General features: G+C 47.7%; 1 protein-coding gene across 1 annotated transcript in view; it reads right to left on the reverse strand.

Moving 5' to 3' along the window:
• The window catches only part of BFSP2 (beaded filament structural protein 2), a 59,819-nt gene that overhangs the window by 16,566 nt on the left and 19,705 nt on the right, over nt 1-23,548 (reverse strand). Inside the window, exons 2-4 of the mRNA XM_028099203.2 lie at nt 10,418-10,500; nt 4,470-4,626; nt 3,268-3,429 (exon numbers count right to left, since the gene is read on the reverse strand). Of these exons, the coding sequence (XP_027955004.1) occupies nt 3,268-3,429; nt 4,470-4,626; nt 10,418-10,500 (402 nt within the window). The remainder of the gene's footprint in view (nt 1-3,267; nt 3,430-4,469; nt 4,627-10,417; nt 10,501-23,548) is intronic.

Genomic DNA, 23,548 nt, shown 5'->3' on the forward strand with positions numbered 1-23,548 from the left:
ATGGGGATGGTATTACTACCCCAGCTTCCTCGCCTTTCCCCTCTCTTGTATTCTGTACTGTTCCCCAGAAACCCTGTGGGTGCAGAGTCCCGTCTCCCACAGTGGGTGCTGGTTGGTTAATCAGTTCTTTGTTGGTTCCCTTCTCTGCTTCTTTTCTACTGGTATTTTGGTCCCCCTCCTCCCCCAACTTCCAGATAAATAATTTCCTCTTTAATATTTGTCTCCGACAGGGTCAGTTTCTGGGGAAACCTAAACAAAGATGTAAATTAATCATGTCAATTAATTTTCAGCCTCCCCAGGCTGAAAGGTAATTAAATACATGTCTGTATGCTCTCTGCAAAAGGTTTGAAAGGAGTGTGTGCTAAGCCATTTCACATTTATGCTTTGCTGCCAAGAAACCGACAAGAGGTGCTCAGGATGGGCAAATGTCAGCCCCCAAGGGCATGACAGCCACTGACAAAACTATTTATTGGAGGACTTCTGGCTGTCAGTTCTGATCTCTGTTGATGATCAGAGGAATTCACTCATTCTGCAAATATTTTCTGATCTCCACCTCTCTGCAAGAGGCCCCGGTAGCATCAGCCAAATGAAAACAAGTACTGTCTGTTTTCTCTGAGATGTAGCTTTCAGATTACTCTATTAAAAAAAAACACTAATGAATCTGTTCAGAATTAATACTTCTGGTGATGATTCTCAAGAAGGTGAAGGGTGAGTAATAATGGCCAGGATTTTTTTCTTTTTCACACTGTGCAGGATTTCTTTCTGTTCTTTACCATGCCCCATCCCCTTCCCCAAATAAATAATCACTGCAGTGTGGGGTATGCCCCAGGAGTGTTGGGACAAAAAAGCAAGGTTGCAAACTCCTAGGCCATAGAGTTTTGGGAACCAGAGCGGAGGAGGACCGACTACCCAATGTGGAGAAAAGGTGCCTGGCCCTAGAGCCAGGAGGGTGGAACGATGGTGCTGCCAGCCAGCCATGTGACCTCAGGACATCAGCTGCCTTCTCTCAATCTGTTTCCTCACCTCTGAAGTGAAGAAAGGGGATGCTATGGTGGCTAAGGTCATGAATTATGAATATTCATGAGTCTCTTAAAAAAGAAGCAACAGACCAAAACCAAATCTATGGTTTGGTTTCACTTTCCCTTTGTGTTGTTCCCCCTCTCACCTGGTTGGGGGCGTGGGAGTCTGCCTGTTCTGAGGTTACTAGGCACTGTTTGCCCTAAAAAGAGTTTGCAGTGACCTGGCTCAAGGAATTAAGGTCAGAAAGAAAAGCGACTGTTGAAAGGAGATGGGAGGTGGAGAAATGGTGGAGTAAAGATGTTTTTGATGGATCCAGAATTGGTGAAGACCCTGCTGGGAAGGTTCCTGTTGATACTGAGGGGGCAGGGGAGAACAAAGAACAGAAAAGGTCTTCCTTGGGTTTTTTTGTTTTTTGGTACCTTTTATAAACTCTGGTGGCTCTCAAGCCTGGCTGAATATTAGAATCATCCAGAGAGTTGGAAAAAAATCACGAAGTTCCTCTCCTTCTTCTGATTTAATTGGTCGTAGATGGGGCCTGGGCATGAGCATTCTTGAAAATGCTCTGGGATAATTCTGCTGTGCAGCTGGGATTGAGACCTCCTGAACAGTAACCCAGGGCACAGGAAGAGCCCGCTTGCTTTCTTTCAAAAAAATAAGCTACCTTATTTTTCATATGGTCTCTATACTTTCCTTCCTCTTCTGTTCTTCTCGCTCTGTGCCTCAGAATCCCCAAGTCATACATGGATGGGAGATGGAGAAAGGAAGAACAAACCCTGTGCATTCTGTGTTCTGGTTAATTCCTTTTTTATTTACCAGGTTTAATAAAAGATGTTTCCCTCCATGAATATAACTCATACTGCTTAAGAAAAACTTGAAAAAATATTATACTCAAAAACAAGAAAGAAAAAAAACATCTCAACATGTCACATAGGTCCCTTCCTCAAAGACAACCACTGTTAACACCAATACATTTTAATGTTTTCTTTCTAATTTTTCTTGATGCCTCATTCCTTTGTTTGAATGCTTTCTACTATGTCTACCAGGGGTTGGCCAACTGCAGCCCGCAGGTAAATCCAGCCTACTTTCTGTTTCTATAAATAAAGTTTTATTGGAACATAGCCATGCTTATGTGTTACCTTTTTTTTTTTTTTAAAGATTTTGTTTATTTGACAGAGAGACACAGCAAGAGAGGGAACACAAGCAGGGGGAGTGGGAGAGGGAGAAGCAGGCTGCCCGCAGGGCAGGGAGCCCGATGCGAGGCTCAATCCCAGGACCCTGGGATCATGACCTGAGCCGAAGGCAGATGCTTAACGACTGAGCCACCACGCGCCCATTACATGTTACCTTTTGCCTTTCACACTACCAGGGCAGAGTTGAATAGTTGTAATAGACTGTCAGGCCCAGGAAGCCTCATATTTATTGTTTGGTGCTTGGCAGAAAAAGTTTCTTGGTTCCTAGTATATACCCTTCTGTACTCTCTCATTTCCCCCACTTGACCTTATTACGTGGGCATTTCCCTTGTTGTTATAGATGCTTCGTAAATATTTCTAATAACTCCCTGGGATTGCATGGAAAGGTTGTGGCTTAGCCTTACTCTTATTATTAAACATTTATGTGCTTCCCCCTAATTTTTTTCATTCTTATAATGAATGCTTCAGTGAATACATTTAGATATAAATTTTATCTATATTTTCAATTATTTCTTTTTTTAAAGATATTTATTTATATTTTTTAAGTTTTTTTTTTTTAATTTATTTGACACAGAGAGCACAAGCAGAGGGAGAGAGAGGGAGAAGCAGGCTCCCCGCTGAGCAGGGAGCCCGATGTGGGGCCTGATCCCAGGACCCTGGGATCATGACCCGGGCTGAAGGTAGCCACTCAACCAACTGAGCCACCCAGGTGTCCCTCAGTTATTTCTTTAGGACAATGTCTAGATTCTTCAACTGGTAGGTAGGGGCATTTCAAGATTCTCAATTCAGATCATCAATTCCCTTGCTCAAAGATGTCATAGTAGCTTATACTCCTCAGTAATATAGGGGAGAACCTACTTCACCACACACTTGTGGGCATTGAGTATTACCATTTTAAACATGTTACCTTTAGACAGGGAAACAAAATGTTACTATTTTAAATTGTATTTCTCTTACATCTAATGAGATCAAAACTGTTGCATTTCTTCTCTCCTATGTTGACTGCTTTTCACCTTTGCTTGACCTCCTTCTGCACAGGGAGAAGGTCCTGCCTCACCTTGGCTTGGAGCAAGGCCCCTGCTTCCGCCCGGTTCTTTTCGACATCTTTCTCCCAGTGGATCCTGATGGTCTCGAGGATGTCATCCAGACCGGTGCCGATGGGCACACCCATTTGTTCCAGCTCAGACCCTGCCAGCTGTTTGTACAGCACTTTCACATCCTGCGAACAACAATATACACTCCAGGTGAGCTCCAGAGGACACGGAGAGCACAGAGAATTTCAGCCAGCAGAAGCCCAGGTCTGTGGGCACCCCTTGTGCTTCTCGTTCTGCTCCTGCCAAACATAGGGCTTCACAGAGACTGGCAAAGTCCCCGACCCTCTCACCAGCACGTGTGCCATAGTCTTTGGCAAGAAGGAGGCGTTCCTTAGGCTGGTGTTCGCAAGCCCAGGCCCCCTCAAAGCAAATATCAAAATACATAAACCGCAAAATAACACAGAGGAAGCAACAACAGCAAGATGAAATGTATGAATTCTGTAAAGTCAGAGTAGGCTGGGAGAGATTTAGAGGTCACTGAAGGGTGAGTGGTGGAGAGTGGCGGCAAGCGGCTGAGCTAAGAGCAGGAGGAAGTGGCCTTAGCGCTTGTGGTCAGCCTGAGGGCGGACAAAAGAAGGAATTTCCCAAGGGAAGCCGAGTTAAATGGGTTTTGACTTTTTCGGCTGAAAGCACGTTCCATGTCCGCTCAGACAGTGACACGTGTGAGGTGGTTTAGAGTTGGGGCCGTTCTGCTTGCAACTGGGCTGAGTCATGGGGGGAGGTCCTGTTGAGTCCTGTCACTCAGTGAGCTGACGTAATTTCGTTAACGAGTGTGTGCAAACCCCAGCCTGGGTCTAGCTTTAGAGTTATTTTGTTTGTTCAACGCAGCGTTAAAAAAGAAAAAAAGAAAGAAAAAAAGACCCGGAATACAGGGCCTTGAGGTAGGGGATGCTCTCTCTCCAGCTCAACACAGGGCCCCTCACTCTCCAATGTGGACCTGCCTTCCCCTCCCCTTGTGTCCCAGCTCTGGCCCGAAGCCCTCTGAACTTGAGACTCCTGGCCATCACCTCACCCACTGCAAGGATTTGGGCGTGTTTTGCCCGCAGCCCCGGGCAGGCGAGGGGGACAGGCCGACAGGAGCTAGCCTCACTGATGGCTGGCTCCGCCAGACAGGCGCGGGCCTCTGGGCTGCAACCAAGCCAGCGTCGCCCTGGACCCCTCCTACCTCTTCGTAGCCCCTCGACAGAAAGCCGAGTTCTTCTTTCAGGCGTTCTATTTGACTCTCCAGATCCATTTTTGTCAAATTAGCTTCATCAATGACTTTATACAGAGAGTTAATTTCCTCTTCCGCTGCCTTTCGAAATGGCTGCTCATTTTCATATCTGCAGATAAAGGAGCTTAATCAGCATAGGTGGGGAACCCGAAAGGGGAAATAATCAGATTACAAATGTTACCGACAGGCCAATTATGTGATAGACAAATGAATGTTAGAAGTCACCGTTCCAACAGCTCTGAGGCCACTGTTAACGCAAGTGTTACGTGTTGATTTATTTAAAATGGAAGTGATGGCAGCCAACTTCTGATAACCTAGCTTCACAGGCTGCCACGCTCAGGGGTCCCTGGAAGCACAGAACTCTAGGGAAGGCTTCTCCAGGAGCTGAGATCCAGGTAGGGGGATGTGGCATGTCACCATTATTCTGATTTGCCATCCTTTCCCCCCGAGGATCCGTTAACAAACATTACTGAGAACCTGCTAAGCACAGGCTAATGATCCCAAAATGAAAAACACGGTTTTTGTCTCCAAAGAGCCCATGTGAAAATTTGAAACTGTGGCTGCAAATCCAAATGCTTTCAGGGGCCAAGTGGGGAATATAGATGAGGGATGAAGGCCGGGTCTGGGAAGTAGGGAGAGGTGGGGATTGAAGCCCACAGGACAGCTCATCCTTCACACAAGGGGACCTGCTGCTCAGCTCTTCCTGTTAGTGCTGCGTGGGAAGGGGTGTGCCAGTTCCCTCCGAGAGAAATGGGAAACCTGGATTTATATGCGAAACATCCAGAGCTTTAAAAACTTGCAGCCTATACAATAACACATAGGCACACACATCGACACAAATCTGAAACTTCCCCCCTGAGTTCTTTCCATCTCTGGTTTGCACAGAGCCTTCTTTCTATAAACCACCCGACATCTTTGCCAATTTCTCTCAGTGTTACTCCTTTCCTTCTACAGCCTTCCACCCAGCTGTACCCTCAGTCACATTTCACACCTTACCTTCATCCATCCATAGAACGGAGAAATCTCACATTACTCATTGAAGAAAGCATCTTAGGGTTTCAGAGTTTTAAGGGAATTTAGGATTCAACTATTCAAACTCTTACCCAGTGACAATCCCTTGATAGCATTCTTTTTTAAAAAAAAGATTTATTTATTCGAGAGAGAGGGTGCTTGAGAGAGTGCAAGCAAGAGCGCAGGGGGAGGGGCAGAGAGAGAAGGAGAGGAAGAGAGAATCTCCAGCAGACTCCCCGCAGAGCATGGGAGCCTGACATGGGGCTCCATCCCAGGACTCTGAAATCCTGACCTGAGCCGAAATCAAGAATCAGTTGCCTAACAAATTGAACCACCCTGGTGTCCCTCGACAGCATTCCTAATAGGTGATCATGTAGCCTCTACTTGACTACTTCCAGTGACAGGGAACTCATCACCTACCACCACCACCATTCCATTTTAGGACAGATCTAATTATGGAAATTTCTTCCTGTAAGAGTCTGAGTTCCACTCACTGGAGCATCCAAAGTTAGTCTGACCCTTCCTTCTGGCAGTCCCATAAATATTGAGAGTCTAGTCTCTTATATCATTCTCTTTTCCCCTCATCACTTCCTCCAAGCCTTTTGTTCCTCAGGTTAAACATTCCCAGCTCCCCCACATTCATATAAATTCGTTTCCATATCCCTCATCATCAGTGGCAGGGACTTTGTATTCTTAGCATCCACCTTCAGGCTTCAAATATATGTGTGGAATGATTAGAAATGCTCTAATTGGTCCACATCCTTCTCAAAATATGATACAGAGATTGGAATGCAAAACTCCAGATGTTGCCTGATCAGTTCAGAGTCCCGGAGGACTCTCTGCTCCTTTGTTTAAACCCTTTCATTCTATTCATCATGGGCCCTAAGGTTTGCTTTGTGGGTTTTTGTTTGCATGTTTGTTCATTTGATTTTGACCAGCTGTATTTGCTGCTGACTAATATTGGGTGTCCTGTCAATTAAAGTCCCTGACCATTTTTCACAAGTCCAATTACCCTGTCCTTTCTGGGTGCACCTGGTATTTGAACCCCAAAGTAGGAGTTCATATATATCCTCTTTCAGTTTCATTGGCCCATTGTTCCAATGTGTTAGGATCATTCTGATTCCTAATTCTATCATTCTTCTCCTTGCCAGCCCTCCTGGCTTTGTATCTTTTGCCATTTTGCCCTTTCATGCCAAGGTAGCTTTCATGCACCTTACAGTTAAAAATAGTAAATGCAGGAACCGAGGACAGAGCCCTGTGGCATACCGCTAGAGACTTTCCTCAGAGTTGGACCTGGACCTTTGAATCTCCCTCCCCGCCGAAGAACTGGTTTTTGAAGTCATTTTTATGTACTCTATATGTAGGATTAGATTCTCTACCCATATGTATTCTTCATGAAGGACTGTTAACATTTAGTCCTTTTGGAATCAAGTCCTTCCCTTCCAGCTGGAATGATTGGTCCCTGCTGACTGGGGCTGGAAGAATCCCCCTTGTGCCTCTGAAGTCCTGTTTTGTTTTTCTCTCTAGGGAGCCTGGCCCCTTCCAGGGTGTGCTCCAGTCAGCATTATGGAAGGTCTTAGGTGTCCTACAGACTGTTTTTTGGAAGTCCTCTAAGCATTTAACACATCTCTGTGATATCTCCCAAAGCCGTTGTTAAGCTTTTAGCTTTCTCTTGCTATCTTTTTTTCCTTCCCCCCCCCCATTTCAAAGTCTTCAAATAGAATCTCTTTGCTTGTGACACCCAGAACTTTCTGTCTTGACCTGCAAGCCACTCTGGCCCAGCATCTTCAGAAATACCACAATTTCTGCTTGGTTGCTCTACCATCTGCTCGACTCAGCTTGCTCAAAGCCAAATTCATTATCTATCCCTGACTTTTAGACCAGCTTTCCTTCCACAATTTTCTATTTTAGTCAATAGAACCGCAAATCTTCTAAATTACCCAAGTTCAAAGCCTGAAACTTATCTTTGCTTTCTATTTCCAGGCTGCATATGTCAAACCCTGCCAATGATTTCTTTGACCCATCTCTGAAGTCTGCTCATGGCCACCATCCCAGGCAGACCCTGAGCTATAAGGGCCTCTGATTGTCTTCCTCCAACTGACCTACAGTATTGCCCCCAGAGGGGCCATCCTTAAACACATTGGGTCACCATTTACTCAGAGCCGTAAGTGTCCTCCTCTGGCCCCTTAGTAATCGGATCTTGCCTTCCTTCCTAACCTCGGCTCCCAGTACAGACCCTACCCTGCCATCCATCCAGCCCATTTGCTCCCATTGCTTCTTGCTCATTTGCCCCACCTCTCCTCTCTACCAGTACAAATCTCCCTTTAAGCTGAAATCCGATCATGATGAACCAGTGCTCAGATCCCTTCTATGGGTCTCCTCTCAGGTCATCTCTGAGCTCTTTGGTATGGCTCACATGGTCCTCCGGGATTTGGTCTCTCCTTGGTTTTCAAGCCTCATTGGCTGCCCCTCCTTCCTTCACTCCATATGTCCCAGTTATAATGAGCTACTTGGTGGCCACTAGTGCACCACGCTTTCTTATGTGCTTCTGCCTTAGCACATACTGCCCCCTCTGCCTGGAAAGTCATGCCTCCTTCACTGGCCTGGTCAAATCCTGCACCAGTTTAGGGCCCAAATCAGGCGTCACCTTTTTTGTCAACCCTCCCTGGCCATACTAAATGTCCCTATTTCACTTGTGCTCACCTTAGTGATGGCACAACCACTCTGTGATGCCACTGTCTGTTCTATCCTCCATCTTTGACAGTAAACTGTGAGCTGCTGGAGGTCCCATTCACTTCATTCCCAGTACTTGGCCAGGGGCCTGGCGGATATTCAAACATTTATTGAATTCATTCATTCATTCATTCATTCACTAATTCAACAACTATTTGTGGGCATCTGTCTTGTGTGTGGCACTGTTACAGGCACTGGTAATGCAACAGGGAACAAAACAGACCAAGCCCCTGCTACTCGGTTGAATGGCTGGATGAAGGCATGAACGCATAATGAATAAATGAATGAACTAAAGAAATTTTGGTCACATCCTACTTGAACTTCACACTTAATTAAATTCTATCTTAAATTTAGTACAAATGGGGTGCCTGCGTGGCTCAGTTGGTTAAGTGACTGCCTTCAGCTCAGGTCATGATCCTGGAGTCCTGGGATTGAATTCCACATAGGGCTCCCTCCTGAGCAGGGAGTCTGCTTCTCCCTCTGACCTTCCTCCCTCTCATGCTCTCTCTCTACCATTCTCTCTCTCTCAATAAATAAATAAAAATCTTAAAAAAAATAAATTTAGTACAAATGGCTTCATGTCTATTGGCACTATCTTTAGCTGTGCAGTAAGCTGCTGGTGGCTGGATGATGGCCTCACTTTTGTGCTCCTGTGACCTTGGCGAGCAGTGTTGTCCGAGACAGCAACGCCAGCTGACTGAGAGTCTCCTTGACTCCAGAGTGGCTGCTCGTGGGGATCTTTTTAGCAGATGGAGAAGCTTGGTCTTAGAGAAAGGAAAGGACTCTGGGAATGAGGAGATGGTGGAGATTTTCCTTTTCATCACAACACTCTTATCCTAAGATAAGAATGGCAGTGGGATGGATCACTGACTTCCCCAAGGACTCCCAACTACATGGCTTTCCTCTTTGTCTTTACCAACTTAGGGAAATGTTCCTTAAATAACTATCCCATCACCCATCCAATTGCCCAACATCCACAACACCTTCCCCACAGAATATTCTCAAAATCGCTATGTTTAGGGGCGCCTGGGTGCGTCTGCCTTCAGCTCAGGTCATGGTCCCAGGGTCCTGGGATCGAGCCCTGCATTGGGCTCTCTGCTCGGCGGGAAGCCTGCTTCTCCCTCTCCCACTCCCCCTGCTTGTGTTTCCTCTCTTGCTGTCTCTCTCTCTCTCTGTCAAAAAAAAAAAAAAAAAATCGCTGTGTTTATCAATCAAAGGTCTTTTTTGTTTCGTTTCTCCATTAGACCAGTGTTTCCCGAACGTCACTGACCATCGTGATTTTGCCCTAAATGCGTCTCTCTCCTGTCATTATTTACTTTACATTGTTCCTTAAATTCATCTACTTAAAAAGTAAATGTTAAATCAGTAAACTTGAAAAGCTCTTTATATTCAATAAATTTTAAATTGCCAGTATAAATTGTAGTGCTATCGTGGAAAAAGTTTCATGAGTCATAAATAGAAGGTAACTCTAAAAATACATAACTATTAAAAAGAAAATGTTTATCCTTATACCACTTAAGATGATCTTCATCAGTGCTATCTACACCATATTTTAGGAAACACTATATTAGACTTCAAAGAGGTGTTTTTCAAAGCTGGAGAGTTAAAAATTCTGAGGCCCAGACCCCACCCCCAGGGATTGTGGTTTAATTAGTCCGTGCAGCTTGGGCATTGGCATTTTTAAGTGGCCAGGTAATTCTAACATGCAGCTGCAATTGAGAAGCGTTGCTCAAAACCAGCAGTTATTCGAGTGTGCTCCCAGGACCAGCAGGATCAGCATCATGGGGAACTTGTTGGAAATGTAAATTTTGGGCTCCACCCCAGACTACCGAACCAAAAACTCAGGCGGTGGGGCACAGCGATCTGTGTTTTCTATAAGAGCTCCTGGTGGTCCTGAAGCACGCCACAATTTGAGACCCCCTGCTCTGAACCAGGTGACACTGGGCAAAATCTCTGAGTCCTTGGGACCTGGTTTTGTGTTTATCAGGAGGGTTTGAGCTGGACGATCTCTGCTCTGATTCTCCCGGGACCTCTACCATCCCACTCCAGCCTTCTGTGAGGTTGGCAGTGAATCCTGCAGACCCCAGAACAGCATCACTCGACTTGCCCAGAGTCTGGGGGAGCAGAAGGACTGTCCCCTCTGTGGCAGATGTTACCTCTCTTTAAAGTCGTCCGCACCCGCCTGGATATTCTCTGTCTGAAGCATGAGCCGGGCATTTTCCAGGACTGCCTCGCCCACCTAGAAAGATCACATACATCAGAGGAGACAAGGCCACTGGACCGTCTTCCCTCCCTTCCCACCGTGACTTGCACTGGGCAGAGGTTCTGGGGAACTTAGAGCACCTTTCTTATAGCAAATATTTTTAGAATTCAAGTGTCTCTCTCCAAAAAGGTGGGGAGGAGATAAACAATAAAGCATAAAATCTGGATGTCTTTTAAGGGCCTTTAGAGTTGGATTTTTAGAGCTAAAATATTATTCAAAGCCAGATTTGTTCATAGCCCCTATCATAATGCTGAGCTTTCAACTACCAGTGAAGTTTCGGGCTCCCTAAATGAAGATTCCCTGGTTTGACTTAGTGGCTTTTCACATTTTCTGGTCATGGATACCCTTGAAAAGCTGATGAAATCTCTAGTTCAGTGCTGCCCAATAGAACTTTCTGTGATGATGGAACTCTTCTATGTCCATACCATCCATCACAGTGCCCTCACATGGCTACTGAACACTCACCATGTGGCAAGGATGACTGAGGAACTGAAAATTTAATATTATCTAAATTTAATTTATCGTTATTTTTTATTTTTAAAGATTTTTTTTTGACACACAGAGAGAGATAGTGAGAGCAGGAACACAAGCAGGGGGAGTGGGAGAGGGAGAAGCAGGTTTCCCGAAGAGTAGGAAGCTTGATGCAGGGCTCGATCCCAGGACCCTGGGATCATGACCTGAGCTGAAGGCAGACGCTTAATGACTGAGCCACCCAGGTGCCCCAATTTATTGTTATTTTTAATAGATTTTTTGGGGGGGGGAGATAGAGAGCACACATGAACTGGGGGGAGGAGGGCAGAGAAAGAGGGAGAGAATCTTAAGTAGGCTCCACGCTCAGCGCAGAGCCCGACTTGGGGCTCAATCTCAGGACCTTGAGATCATGACCACAGCCAAAATCAAGAGTCTGATGCTTAACTGACTGAGCCACTCAGGTGCCCCTGTTTAAATTTAATTTAAATTTGAATAGCTACCTGTGGCCAGTGGCCATCATATTAGACAGTGTGGCTCTAGAATTTTATCTACCATCAAAACATACATATGAACATAAACACTGTGCATACAGTTTGGGGGTTTCATGGAGCCATGAAGAGTGGTTTTTCAAAACCAGCTCCCCAAACCCTACAGAATGTACCCAAGATTTTGTTTTTATTTAGGTATGGTGAGGCGAACAGATCAGGAGATGACTGACATTGAAAAGATGTTACTCACAGTTCCCAAGGGGAGGGGCAGCCCCACCATGCAGGGCCAGAGGAGGAAGTACCAGGGTTGGTTGCAAAAGGTTGAGAGGAAAGCGTGGGCAAAAGCCTTTATTGTGGTTTTCATGGGAAGGAACTGGTGAAGCAAGGTAAACAGTCGAGCAGGTTTAGGACTGGGTAGTTTGGAGAACTTCAGCCGTCTCTGGGCCCCTGGGGTGGTCTCCGGCCACCTGGGATGCTTAGGGCAGAGGAACACTGCCTCCTGGAGTGTAAGAGCCAGAAAGAGGAGGCGGGTGGGGGTATGTGCTCAGGATCCGCTGGTCTGCACAGCAAAAGCGTGGCAAGTGGTTTACTATCTCAAAGGTTCGCTAGCTCTGTGAGGGGTGGTCTCACCCTAACAGTGAGGCCCCAGATGCCAGAGCATGAAGAACACAGAAAAACTGAAAATAGAGTGAATATTGTTGAATATAGTTATTCCAGCCGGCCATGGCTACCTGAGGCGTCCCTGAGGCTTGGCTTTGGCTGCTCTGGCCGAGCCCTCTCCTCAGCCTCCTTCACACAGCAGCAGTCTCCACATTCGGGAGCCCCTTCTCCCGTTTTTGGATGCCACTTTGCCAGTGCCATTTTTCAGATGACAAACTCGACGCCAAAGGCAATCACCCTGCTCGATTTCTCACAATGATGCCCATGGCAAATGCCTCGCTCTAGTGCAGGACACCGAATCGTAGTGGGTGTCTAGACTGTGGGCTGGAACATGACTGCTGTAGAAAAGAAGGCTTTACTATCACTCTAGACAACATGGTCATGGTGGGGGACAGCTGAGGGCAGATGTGGGGCCTGGGGCTCATGCAATTTGGGAGACTGCTTTTAAGAGAAAAAAAGACTAATACAAAGCGGTGTGCACGAGTGAGGGACCCTGAAGCTTAAATTCTTAAAATTCTTACAGCTTTTGTCTGTTGATGGGTTTCTGCTTTTTAAACGTGGGACCCAGGGGGTGGGCAGAAAAAGTAAAAATCAAGCAACACCCCAGAGCATAGGTTGGATATATGTATTTGGAGTTCTACAAGTCTGGAAAAGCAGAGAGATGGCTGAAAATGCGATCACCCCAAATCCTGCCTTCTAGAATAAGCACGGCCAGCATTTGGATATATTGTACTTCCTTTCAGCCTTTGCTTTGCCCAGCTGCGACAGTAGCTGGTGTGTTAATTGGCATCCCTTCCCTCGTTGATTGCAAACTCTTTATGAAGAAGAGGCTGCAAGGAGCACTCCGTGGAGGAGTCTGGTAGGAAGAGCCCGCTGCTCGAAGATGGGCTGCAGTGAGGGGCTGGCGGCTCCGTGTCCTTGCTCCTCTTTCTCACTTGGGGTTGAGGACAGGAGCGCTTTTTGGGATAAACTGGACGCTGCCACGAAGAGAGGGTAGTTCTGTCCAAACGTCTGTCCAGGGAGGCACTTGCGGCACTCAGCTCACAGAAGCCGGAGGCCTTCCTGCTCTAGCTGATGTTTAGTAACAACCAGGGACTGATTCGAGCCTCGAGCCGAGGCTAATTATAGGCCCTGACTTGCCAAAGCTCAGCTGCTGGCCCTGCTTCCCCATCTCCTTCATAGAAGGATCTTAAAACCCTCCACCAGCCCCCAAGTCAGCGAGAGAGCCCCTCACTGTTCTCCTGTAGGTACCTCGGCTTAGCGGGGGTACCTTGATGTTACTGACTTCTGTTGGGTCTGCGCAGTGGCAACACTGTGTAGTGGTAGATGCTACATGCATCTCTTCTTGAGTGTGCACTCAGGAGGGATAGCATGTTGGGAGCTTGCTAGTGGCTCCGGTGAGAGGATTTACACCGGGGAAATTGGCCAGTGCTATAAACCAGAGCCTTCTATTCCTGGAAGGCTGCTTGTTAAACTGCAGCTCAGTGACTGTGACTGACCCGCTACTAAATACTGAACACTCATGACTTTGCCACACGCTCATGATCTCTAACCCTAACACCAACACACCTAGTTTGCCGATGACGTTGCCAAGGCTCCTACGTAAATTGCCCCATATCACCTGGACGGAGAGTGGCAGAGCCAGAATGCCACGTCAGGTCACTGTGACTCCAGGGCGCGCATATTTTTGTCATCAGCTTTGGAAAATAAAAGGCCCATCAGAATCAAGAGAGACACTCATTGGGGAGGATTGCTTTCTGTCTTTTTCCTGTAACGGGACTGCCAGGACTCCTGGGTCCTCTTTGGGCTGCATCACAGAGATAAAGAGCTATCTTGCCCACTGGCACGAGGAAGCTCACCAAACCAAACCAAACCATCTCCCGTGCCCATGTCCTGAGCTTTCCCTGCTGAGCCCTGTAAGCTGAGTGGAGCTGAGCAGATTGTGGGCCCAACCCTGAAGGCCTGGAGAATGTCGGTGGCCGAGTGCTCTGTGGTCAGGCCTGCAGAAGAAATGTCATCTGCATTTAAAACTGTGGGACCTGCACATTAGTCACCTGGTCCCCTCACATTTATGGTTGAAGCGGATGCAAATTAACTTCACCTCTCTGATCATCCGGGAGCGAAGGCAGGACGATACCAAATATGAGTATGTACAGTCACCAGGCTGATGCTGTGAATACAAGCACACTTGCTCATAACCCTGGAACCACTCCTGCCCTCTTTTCTCATAGGAAAGAGTATGAACCAACGTCAGAGTGCACTGCAGGGTGAACTTGAAGCGCATGGTGTGCTGGGAAGGCCAGCAGGGGACCACCGCTCCTCCCCTTCTCTCTCCTCTGCCCAAACACAGCCGACTCCTACCATCAGCACATGACGATGGTTTCCTCTGTGGAACATGACTTAACACCAGGTCTCCTGTCTGTCATAGCCGCATCAGTGTGAATTGGTGTGTGAGATTAGGTGGTCTGGAGGGACTAGGACTCAGGATTTGTAAGTTTTGCTGGAGAAACAAAAGATGCCTTCAAAGCATACAATTCAATGGAGGAGAAGAGCAGGGCTGAGTGCTGTGGGGAGGGGCGGCCAGAAGCCAAGGTCGGCACGGCTTTGTCCCGAGAGGGATGCTACAGGCAGGGGCAAGGGTGGGTTTACTGCTGGCCTGTGTTAGCTCGAACTGCTCTTGGCTTGGAGTGCAGCTGCCTAAGTTACCTCCCTGGAACTGTCTTGCTCTCGCCTCCAAGTGGAGGAGTCCTCAGCACACTTGACACCAGTTGTTCTCCAAGTGTGGCCCCTGGGGCAGCAGCATCAGCACCACCTGAAGCCTGTGAGGAAGGCAAACTCTCAGACCCTACCTCAGATGTCTGAGTCCAAGGCTCTGGAGTGGGGCCCGACAATCCGTGTTTGAAAAGCTTTCCAGGGGCTCGCAGCGTGCACGCGGCTTGGAGAACCCCAGCTTTGCACAGACCTGCCTCCAGTCCTGCCCATGCCGCCTCCCAGGCTGTTCCCGGCATTCCTCCACATCAGTGCCTATTCCTAGAACACCTCGTTTTACCACCTCACGCCCCTAGGCCTTGCCGCCTGACAAGTCCTACCCCACTTTAAAGCTCATCTCAAACGTGCCTTCCTCTGCAAAGCTTTTTTATTTATCTGCTCACCCATTCTTGCCTTCATTTCTTCAGCACATTGTTTCCTCTGTGCCGGGCTCTGTGCTGGTTGTAGGGGAATCAGCAGCGACTGGAGGGGGTGCAGTGAGAAGGGTAGGCAAAGGCCAGATCCAGGGGGCAGGGCCTCGGGAGCAAGGGAAGGGAGGTGGGATTTGCTGGGAAGACCGTGAAAGGTTTTGAGCCAGGCACAGGTGTGATCTGCGCGGTCAGTGGGTCCCATGAGTCCTGAGGGAAGGGGAGATTGTCGGATGCAGGGGACCGTGCCGAGGGCCCAGCTAGGAAGCTCTGCAAAAGCCCCAGGGAGTTGGTGGCTGCTTTGACTAGGGCGCTTAGAGGGGCCACGAAGAGAAGCAGACAGGTTTAAGACTTACTTTGCCGAAGGGACGGAGTTTTGGTGACGGAGCAGTTGCAGAAAGAGGGAAAGAAAAGAATTAAGGATGACTTCTAAGTTTTTAGCCCCCACTCCTGGGTGCATGGTGCCTTGGCTGACTCTCTTCCTCCCCTCGTTGGATCAGTCCTGCATTGGAGTCACACCCTGAGCTGCGTACCACACTGAGTAGACAATGACCTCATTCATGAACCCAGTTCCTCCACTCAGCGGCTTGGGCCAGTTACTTGGATAATTCTAAGATTCAGTCCCCTCATCCATAAAATGAGGATGATACTGCTCCCTACCTGCTAGGGAGGCTTCAAGGATTAAAGGGGCCACTGCAGGTAAAGCGCTCGGCCGGCTGTCAGGCACCGAGTAGGTATTCCGTGCACGGCGGCTATTATTATCACTGCTATTTGCCTTAGAGCAGAGCACTTGGCCAGTGATGGTCCAATGGACCTGATGGGTGTGTGCAGTCTGGCATCGTTCCTGCTCCTCCCCCAGGCAGCTGAATGAAGACTTCCATCTAGTGGCTTGGTTTTTTGTCTTTTTCTTTTGGTTTTTCCTGCCCATAGTCATTTGATAAAAGCCCTGGTCCCTGGTACTATGATGATGAGGATTGTATCCAGTCCTACTGCTATTTCCTTGCTATGGTTGTAGTTACTACAATAAATGATGTTGGTGGGGGCAGGCGAGGAATTTGATCATTACTTTGTTTTTAAAAAGGTGAGGACAAGCAGCATTTTTAGAAGGGTTATCATTTGGGCCCAAGGGTATAGCTAATGCTTTATTTGGAGTTAAGATCTTGGCATCCGAGCAGCTAGAGCTGCAGGTGTGGGGAGGAGGTGGGCAAGACTGGGCCCCTGGGAAATTAGACTTGATGGGGCCGTGGCAGGGCATAAGAGTCCCTGGAGACCCTTTACACATTTATTTGACTTTCAAGTTTAGGACGAATGCTCAGCATGACTTGTTCTAGTAATAAATGAGCAAGAAGTCATTATCTGTCCCTAGTACCCCACTGAAACTGCATCTTTGCCATGATGGCGAAGACCGCCATGTTACCGAGCTGGACGGATGCTCCTCTGCACTTATCTTGACCTGCCGGCCACGTTTGTCCCAGAAGATGGACTTTTCTCTCTTGGCCTCCATGATGCAGCTCTCTCCCGCTCTTCCTTCTACTTCACTGGCCATTCTTTCTCAGTCTCCCTCACTAGGTCTTTCTCCCTCATCTGACCTCCACGTGCTAGATTTTCTCAGGTTGGGTCATGGGACTTGTTCTTTTCTCCCTAAGTGACCTAGAGCAGTAGGGTATCAGTTGAATTAATGAGCCCAGCATTAGCACTGCCTCTCCATGGAGAACCAAAGCAGGGAAGACGTGGTTCCCACTCTCAGGAACACCCAGGTTCCTACCTGGCTCCGACCTGAGATCATCTCCAGCACCTCCCTCTCCCTCACCTCCCAGGTCAGAGCACCAGTGAGCCTCTGCACTGATGTGCCCTGGTTCATTCCTGCCACACTGCCCAGCCTTGGTAGCCCCTATCATCTCTCTGGTGGTTTTGCCTGATTGTTGCTACCTATGGATGGAGAGTAAGAAGCCCAAGCACACTGAGTTAAGATCGCGGCTGCATGTGGAGGGAGCATGCCATAAAGTCTAGATGGAGAGTTTGAACCATCTTGAGCATAGTTCATCCCTGAATGCAGTCACAGCCATTGAGGATCCAGGGAGGATCAGGGACACCTGAGGGCTAAGGTTGGGTCTTACTTTGGCAGGCCAGGACAGTGGACATTTCTGCATCTGTACTGCAGATAAATGACCTCATCATTGAACTGTGCTCTGTCTGAAGAATGTCTTTGTAGAAGGGGGTCAGGTGAGCATGGAGTGAGGGGCCAGGGGTGGGAAGTGTTATGAACCATTTGGGGGCAATCAGGAACACCTTGCTCCCTACAGGTTGCCCTCTGTCTTGATGAGGACAAACCTTAGGCCTCACCTTCTCCAGAAACCTCTCTACCCCTCCCAGGAGTAGTTCTGAGCATACCTAGCATCCTGCCTGCAGCTCCCTGGGAAACAGGAGGGCCTGATTTGGACGGCAGCCACCAGTGCTGGGCACTAAAGAGTAGCCTCCACTGTACATTCCTACCTCATCCTGGGTGTATGTATCCCAAAGCTTTCTTTGTCATGAGCCAGCCCTCAGGGCCTACTTTTCTACAGATGTCCTAACAAAATCTGAGTTTTGCGTGCTAGGCACATCAAGATATGGTGACCCTGGGAGGCTATGCTGGGGCAGCCAGCTGATCGAGCTCTTTCTTTCTTTCCTAGATTGAGAGCAAATGTGTTCCAACCTCCCATTCCCTTTTTTACTGCAGTGACTTACTAAGATGCAAATTTGAGCTCACATTTATTCAAGAGGGTGCTCTTGAATAAACCCGCATGATTTGGGCTTTATTTCTTCTTCACTCTCCTGCTGCAAACTGAACTATTTTTCTAAATAGACTTAGGTCTTTCCAGCTTTCAGAACTGTGACTCCTGCTGCTGCCTCTGTATGTCATGACCCAACATGCCACCTGGCCGCCGTGCTTTCCTTCTTTGCCAGGTGAACTCTTAACCATCCTTCAAAACCCAGCTCAGGCTGCAGTGGGCATCCCCTGTACGCCCCAGAACCCCTGTGGCCATATCTCTATCACTGCAAGTTGTCCTGCTGTATTTTATTCTGACCTTTTCTGCTTTCCCCACCACTGACCTGTGTTCCTGGGATAAGGACAGCCTCGCATCTCTGCCTCCTCAGCCCCCAGCTCAGTGCCTGGCACGTGGACACTAGATGTTCGTGAACTCAGTAGGTGAAGTAGGCTAGCTGAGTGAACACAGACAGGTAAGGCAGGACATACTTAGATGTACAGAACTAAGTAGAAGATGCCTGAGAAGAGCTCAAAATCTAGAGCCAAACTTCATAAAACCCAAAATAGAAGCAACCGAACAAATCAAACCGAACATTTTTACCACACTTCTACACTTTATGCCATGATCAGCTCTTTGCAGTCAGGCTGTCATTTAACCCCTGCGCCCAGCACCAGTGGCCATACAGAATGGGTGCATGCTCGGTCTGCAGATGAGGAGCCGAGACCCAGGAGTTCAAGTGACTTGCCCACAGCGCTAAGTGGCCCAGATGAATTTCATCCGTGTCTGCCGGACTCCACAACCCACGCTCTTTTTTTTTTCCCTTTACAAGAACCCCACTCTTTATTATGGGACATTTCAATGAGACAAAACTATATATAAATGTAGAGAGAGACTAGAATGATGGCCCCCTGGCTCCCCACTTCCATAACTAAAATCTCATGGCTAAATTTAAAAATCTCTATTCCTGTTCCCCGCCCTACTCCTGTCTGAGATTATTACATACATATCACTTCCTCTATAAATATTTCAGGAGTCATGCTCTATTTTGAACTTCTGCATTTTAATTTAAAAGGTATCAGAGTAACACATACCTTTGATCATAAAATGAAACAAGGCTGAAAAGAAAGGCTGGTGCAGAAAAACATTCCGTGCCCCACCTCTGCTCATCCCACAGCCCCCGTCCCCACAGCTTCTGCCTTTCATTTGTCCAGAGCTTTCCCCATATTTCTACACATTTTTGATTCTTTGAGTTATCAGCCCCAGACATCATTTATTGACTTCCCAGCCGACAAATGAAGATTTCGCTCACTCACACTCCACCACCCTTTTCCTGTATTTATTGGCCATCTTGGTGACTTTAACTAAGAAAGCTCTATTTCTTGCTGTGTCATCATGGAGCTTCCCTTTCACATACTCGCGCTCTCTTATAATCTCAGGTGTTTTATTGTCTAAGGTCAAAGGGAAGACCCAAAACCAGCTTAATTACTAACCTCCTTTACTGACGCCTGTGTGAAATATAGGTCCTTTCTGCTAGGAATTATGAGTATCAGGTGACCTGGACTGTCAGAAGCTATGGGTAGAGAGCCAAATTGTTTTATGTCCCACCTGAGCATCCGTAGGCCTGCAGAATATTGTCAGCTGCCTGACTCTCGCAGTGCTACCCTCTCCAGGGCATGTCTACACAACTCCCGTGTAGACATCTAGCCTTACCGTGTTTGAAGCGTGAGTCTGACTTTAGGTGGCTCCATTTCTTCTCTTGAGAAATGGGGCCGCTCTAGCTTGGTAGTACCCAGCACGCAGTAATCCTTTAATTGGTGTTTGTTAAGTGAATAAGTGATGTATGTTTAAAGAGCCAAACATATGAAATAACGATGAGAAACCGATTCACAAGCAGCAGGCTGGCAAACCTTTGGGAAGAGAAGGTGTGGAGAAATGGAGGTCTCACACGCTGTTCCGGGAGGGTAAATTCAGGTAGCCACTTTGGGAAGCAACTTGGCAATGCCATATAAGAGCCGCTGACAGGCACAGCCCATTCTGCTCCTAGGTACTTGCTGAGAGCAGGGTCAGAAACTTTTTCTATGAAGGGCCACAAAGGAAATATTGTAGGCTTTGTGGGCCCGCAGTTTTTGTCTCAACCACCCTGCCCTTTTAGGATGAAGACAGCCACAGACAATTAGGATGTGAATGGATGTGACTGCATTCCAATCAAACTGCAGCTATAAAAGTGAGTACTTGGTTGGATTTGGCCTGCTTATAGCAGGATCCCCACCTCTAACCTAGGGAAATTCTCCCATATGTGTATGAGAAGGTTTATGCCCTCTCCTATTTGTGACAGAGAAAAGTGGAAGCAACCCACAACCATCAACAAAAAAAATTCATAACCTATGAAAAAAATTCATAACTTATGGTGTATATACAATGAAATACTACCTGGGTCACCATGAGCAATCTCAAAAACAAAATGAGAATTAAAGAAAGCAAGTTGCAGAGGGAAACACTATGTGGTGGTGAATTTTATGTGTCAACTATTTTATGGTGGTCAGATATGGTCAAACATTATTCTGGTTGTTTCTGTGAGAGTGTTTTTGGATGAGATTAATATTTAAATCGGTAGACTTTGAGTAGAGTGGATTGCCCTCTGTAATGTGGGGTGGCTTCATCCAATCAGTTGAAAGCCTTAATAGAACAAAGACTGAGTGCCCCCCCCCCCCAAAAACCCACCAGGGGGAAGGAAATCTGCCATCAGATAGTCTTTGGACTTGAACGGGGACATTGGTTCCTTCCCGGGTCTCCAATTGGCTGACCTCCCCTTTTTTCTTAATCTTTTTTTTTTTTTTTAAGATTTTACTTATTTATTTGACAGAGAGAGGTAGAATACAAGCAGGGTGAAGGGCAGAGGGAGAAGCAGGCTCCCCGTTGATCAAGGAGCCGGATGTGGGACTCGGTCCCAGGACCTGGGGATCATGACCTAAGCCGAAGGCAGACACTTCACCAACTGAGCCACCCAGGCATCCCCCGGCTGTCCCCTTAATCTGGAACATCTAGCCTCCATTATCCTGTGAGTCAATTCCTTAAAAATAAATCTCTTTCTCTCTATATAAACATCCTACTGGCTCTGTTTCTCTGGAGAACCCTAATACACAGTATGATACAACTTAATATAAAGTTTAAAATCATGCAAAACAATCCTATAAAGGGTTTATATACATATATGGTAAAACTGGAACAATATTGGTAGGAATGATAAATGCCAAATTTAGAGCATTTGTGGCCTCTGGGGAGGGGAATGGAATCAGGACAGAGCACAAATGAGGTTTCCATTGAAATCTTTGGTTTCATGTTTAAATATGAAAGGTCTGTAGCAAATAACATTAAGGTTGACAATTCTGGATGCTGAGCACCCATTTTTATATGTTTGGAATAGTTCATAATTAAGAAGGAAACAATGAGCTAACATAAAGAAAACAACTAGGAGAAGCAATGTGGCGCAGCGAATGTTATGCGATAGGTCCCTAATGTGCAGAGAGGGAGCCTGGCTGGAGAAGACGAATGTTATGCGATAGGTCCCTAAAGTGCAGAGAGGGAGCCTGGCTGGAGAAGGCAGGTCAGAGACGGGTAGATGAGGTGGAGGGCAGCGGAGAGCCTCTAGAGCTCCAGAAAAGTCCTCCTTGGGCCACAGGGATGACAATAGAGTGGGACTGGCTGTGCACTTGGGTTCAGGGCGGAGCAGGAGGTGTGGGCACGTGGGAACTAAGAACAGCATGGTGAATAGGTGGAGGCAGTGCGCAGGTGGCTTTGCAGGTGCGGGTCTGTGGGTCACGGTCACAGTCGCTGAAGCTCTCCCAGCAGCACTTTGTATTTACCCTAAGGGGGTCCTTCAGAAATGGTTATTCCCGACTTCCTTCTGACAAGATTTGTTTCCTGGGTGCTGGCCAGAGTCAGAGGAATTTGTCTTCTTGCTGGGGACTTGTTGAGGCTTAAACCAAATTAGGAGCTCTTCTTTCCTATTTCAGGGGTGGCTGCTGGAGCAGTCAGTGCTCAGCCCCGGAGGGGTTTTTAAAACACTTTTGTACGCCCCCAGGTTCTGCTGCTTTTCTCTTCCCACAACCTGCACTTGGGTTCTGCTTCTTGGGAATCTGTCAGGGGACAAGTATGCTTCTCTGCCTCCTGCTTTGCACCCCAGAAGCCCTCTGGTGTAAGGATGCCTCAAGCCTTGGTCTGTCTAGGGCAGAGCTGGGCACACAGGTTCTGGAACCAAACTGCCCAGGTTGGAAGTCTTGTCTTTCTCCCTGCCTAGCTGTGTGACCTTGGGAAAAGTTATTTAACTGCTCTGTACCTCAGTTTCCTCGTCTTCAAAAAAAAGGAGTCATAAAAGTATTGGCCTTGGGGCGCCTGGGTGGCTCAGTCGTTAAGCGTCTGCCTTCAGCTTGGGTCATGATCCCGGGGTCCTGGGATCGAGCCCCGCATCGGGCTTCCTGCTGAGCAGGAAGCCTGCTTCTCCCTCTCCCACTCCCCCCATTTGTGTTCCCTCTCTCACTGTCTCTCTCTCTCTCAAATAAATAAATAAAAATCTTAAAAAAAAAATATTGGCCTCATAGGGTTGTTGTGAGGTTGAGTAGATTTAAGATATGCAAGAACCTCAGAACACATAATAGGTGCACATAGTAGGTGCCCAGTAAATGTCAGCTGTGTCCCTCTCCACTAGAGATTAGCATGGAGGGAGCAGAATGCCAGCACTGTTTAAATGGCGTTTCTCTCTTCCCCACACTTGTTTAAGGTACACGTCCGTGGGAGACATAGGGTATTAGAGCAAGAAGTAAAGAGCTAAGCTGTGGGCTGCCTCCCACACGGGGCGTGGTGAGGCCTCTGCAGAATTCTCTGCCATCTGCTTCCAGGAAACCTCAACTCAGCAATTTCACAACACAGTCTTAGAATGCAAAGGGCTCTTGGAGATCATGAAAGATGAAGACCTGAGGCCCAGAGAGGTGTGGTGGCTTACCCCAGGCCCTGGGGCAGGTCCTTTGCCCTTGAGAGTCCAGTAGCAAGGACTCATGGGGAGACCACAGGCTGTGATTGGAGAGACAGGGCCTCAGACCCTGTCTTTGTTACTTGGGGACTGCGATGCTCTACAAGTCTCCCTATCTAGAAAGTTTGCTGTCCAGGGTTGCAAGACGATTAGGAGAAATATATGTGTCACAACACGATGGTAACTGGGCTGGGAGGTCCCTGCACTCCTCGACCAGGCCCCTAAGGGTCACCCATCCCGGGCACAGAGGTGGAGCCTGCGACAGGTGTGGTGGCCTGGGCTCATTGAGAGGGCCCCTGCCCAAGAGGGCAGCCTGCAAAGGTGAGGGGCGGCCTTGGGGGGGGGGCAGCAGGGGGCCCGGTAGGGGAGTCTTACAAGAACCTAGAAAAGGGTCCCTAAGAGAAAGAATCTGGTTTAAACTTTAGCCAGACCCAGAGGCTGCAAAGCTACCTC

The sequence above is a fragment of the Eumetopias jubatus genome, unplaced genomic scaffold, assembly GCF_037043125.1.
Source record: "Eumetopias jubatus isolate StellerSeaLion01/CBP00866 unplaced genomic scaffold, mEumJub1_p1.0 scaffold_1, whole genome shotgun sequence".
Lineage (NCBI taxonomy): Eukaryota > Metazoa > Chordata > Mammalia > Carnivora > Otariidae > Eumetopias > Eumetopias jubatus.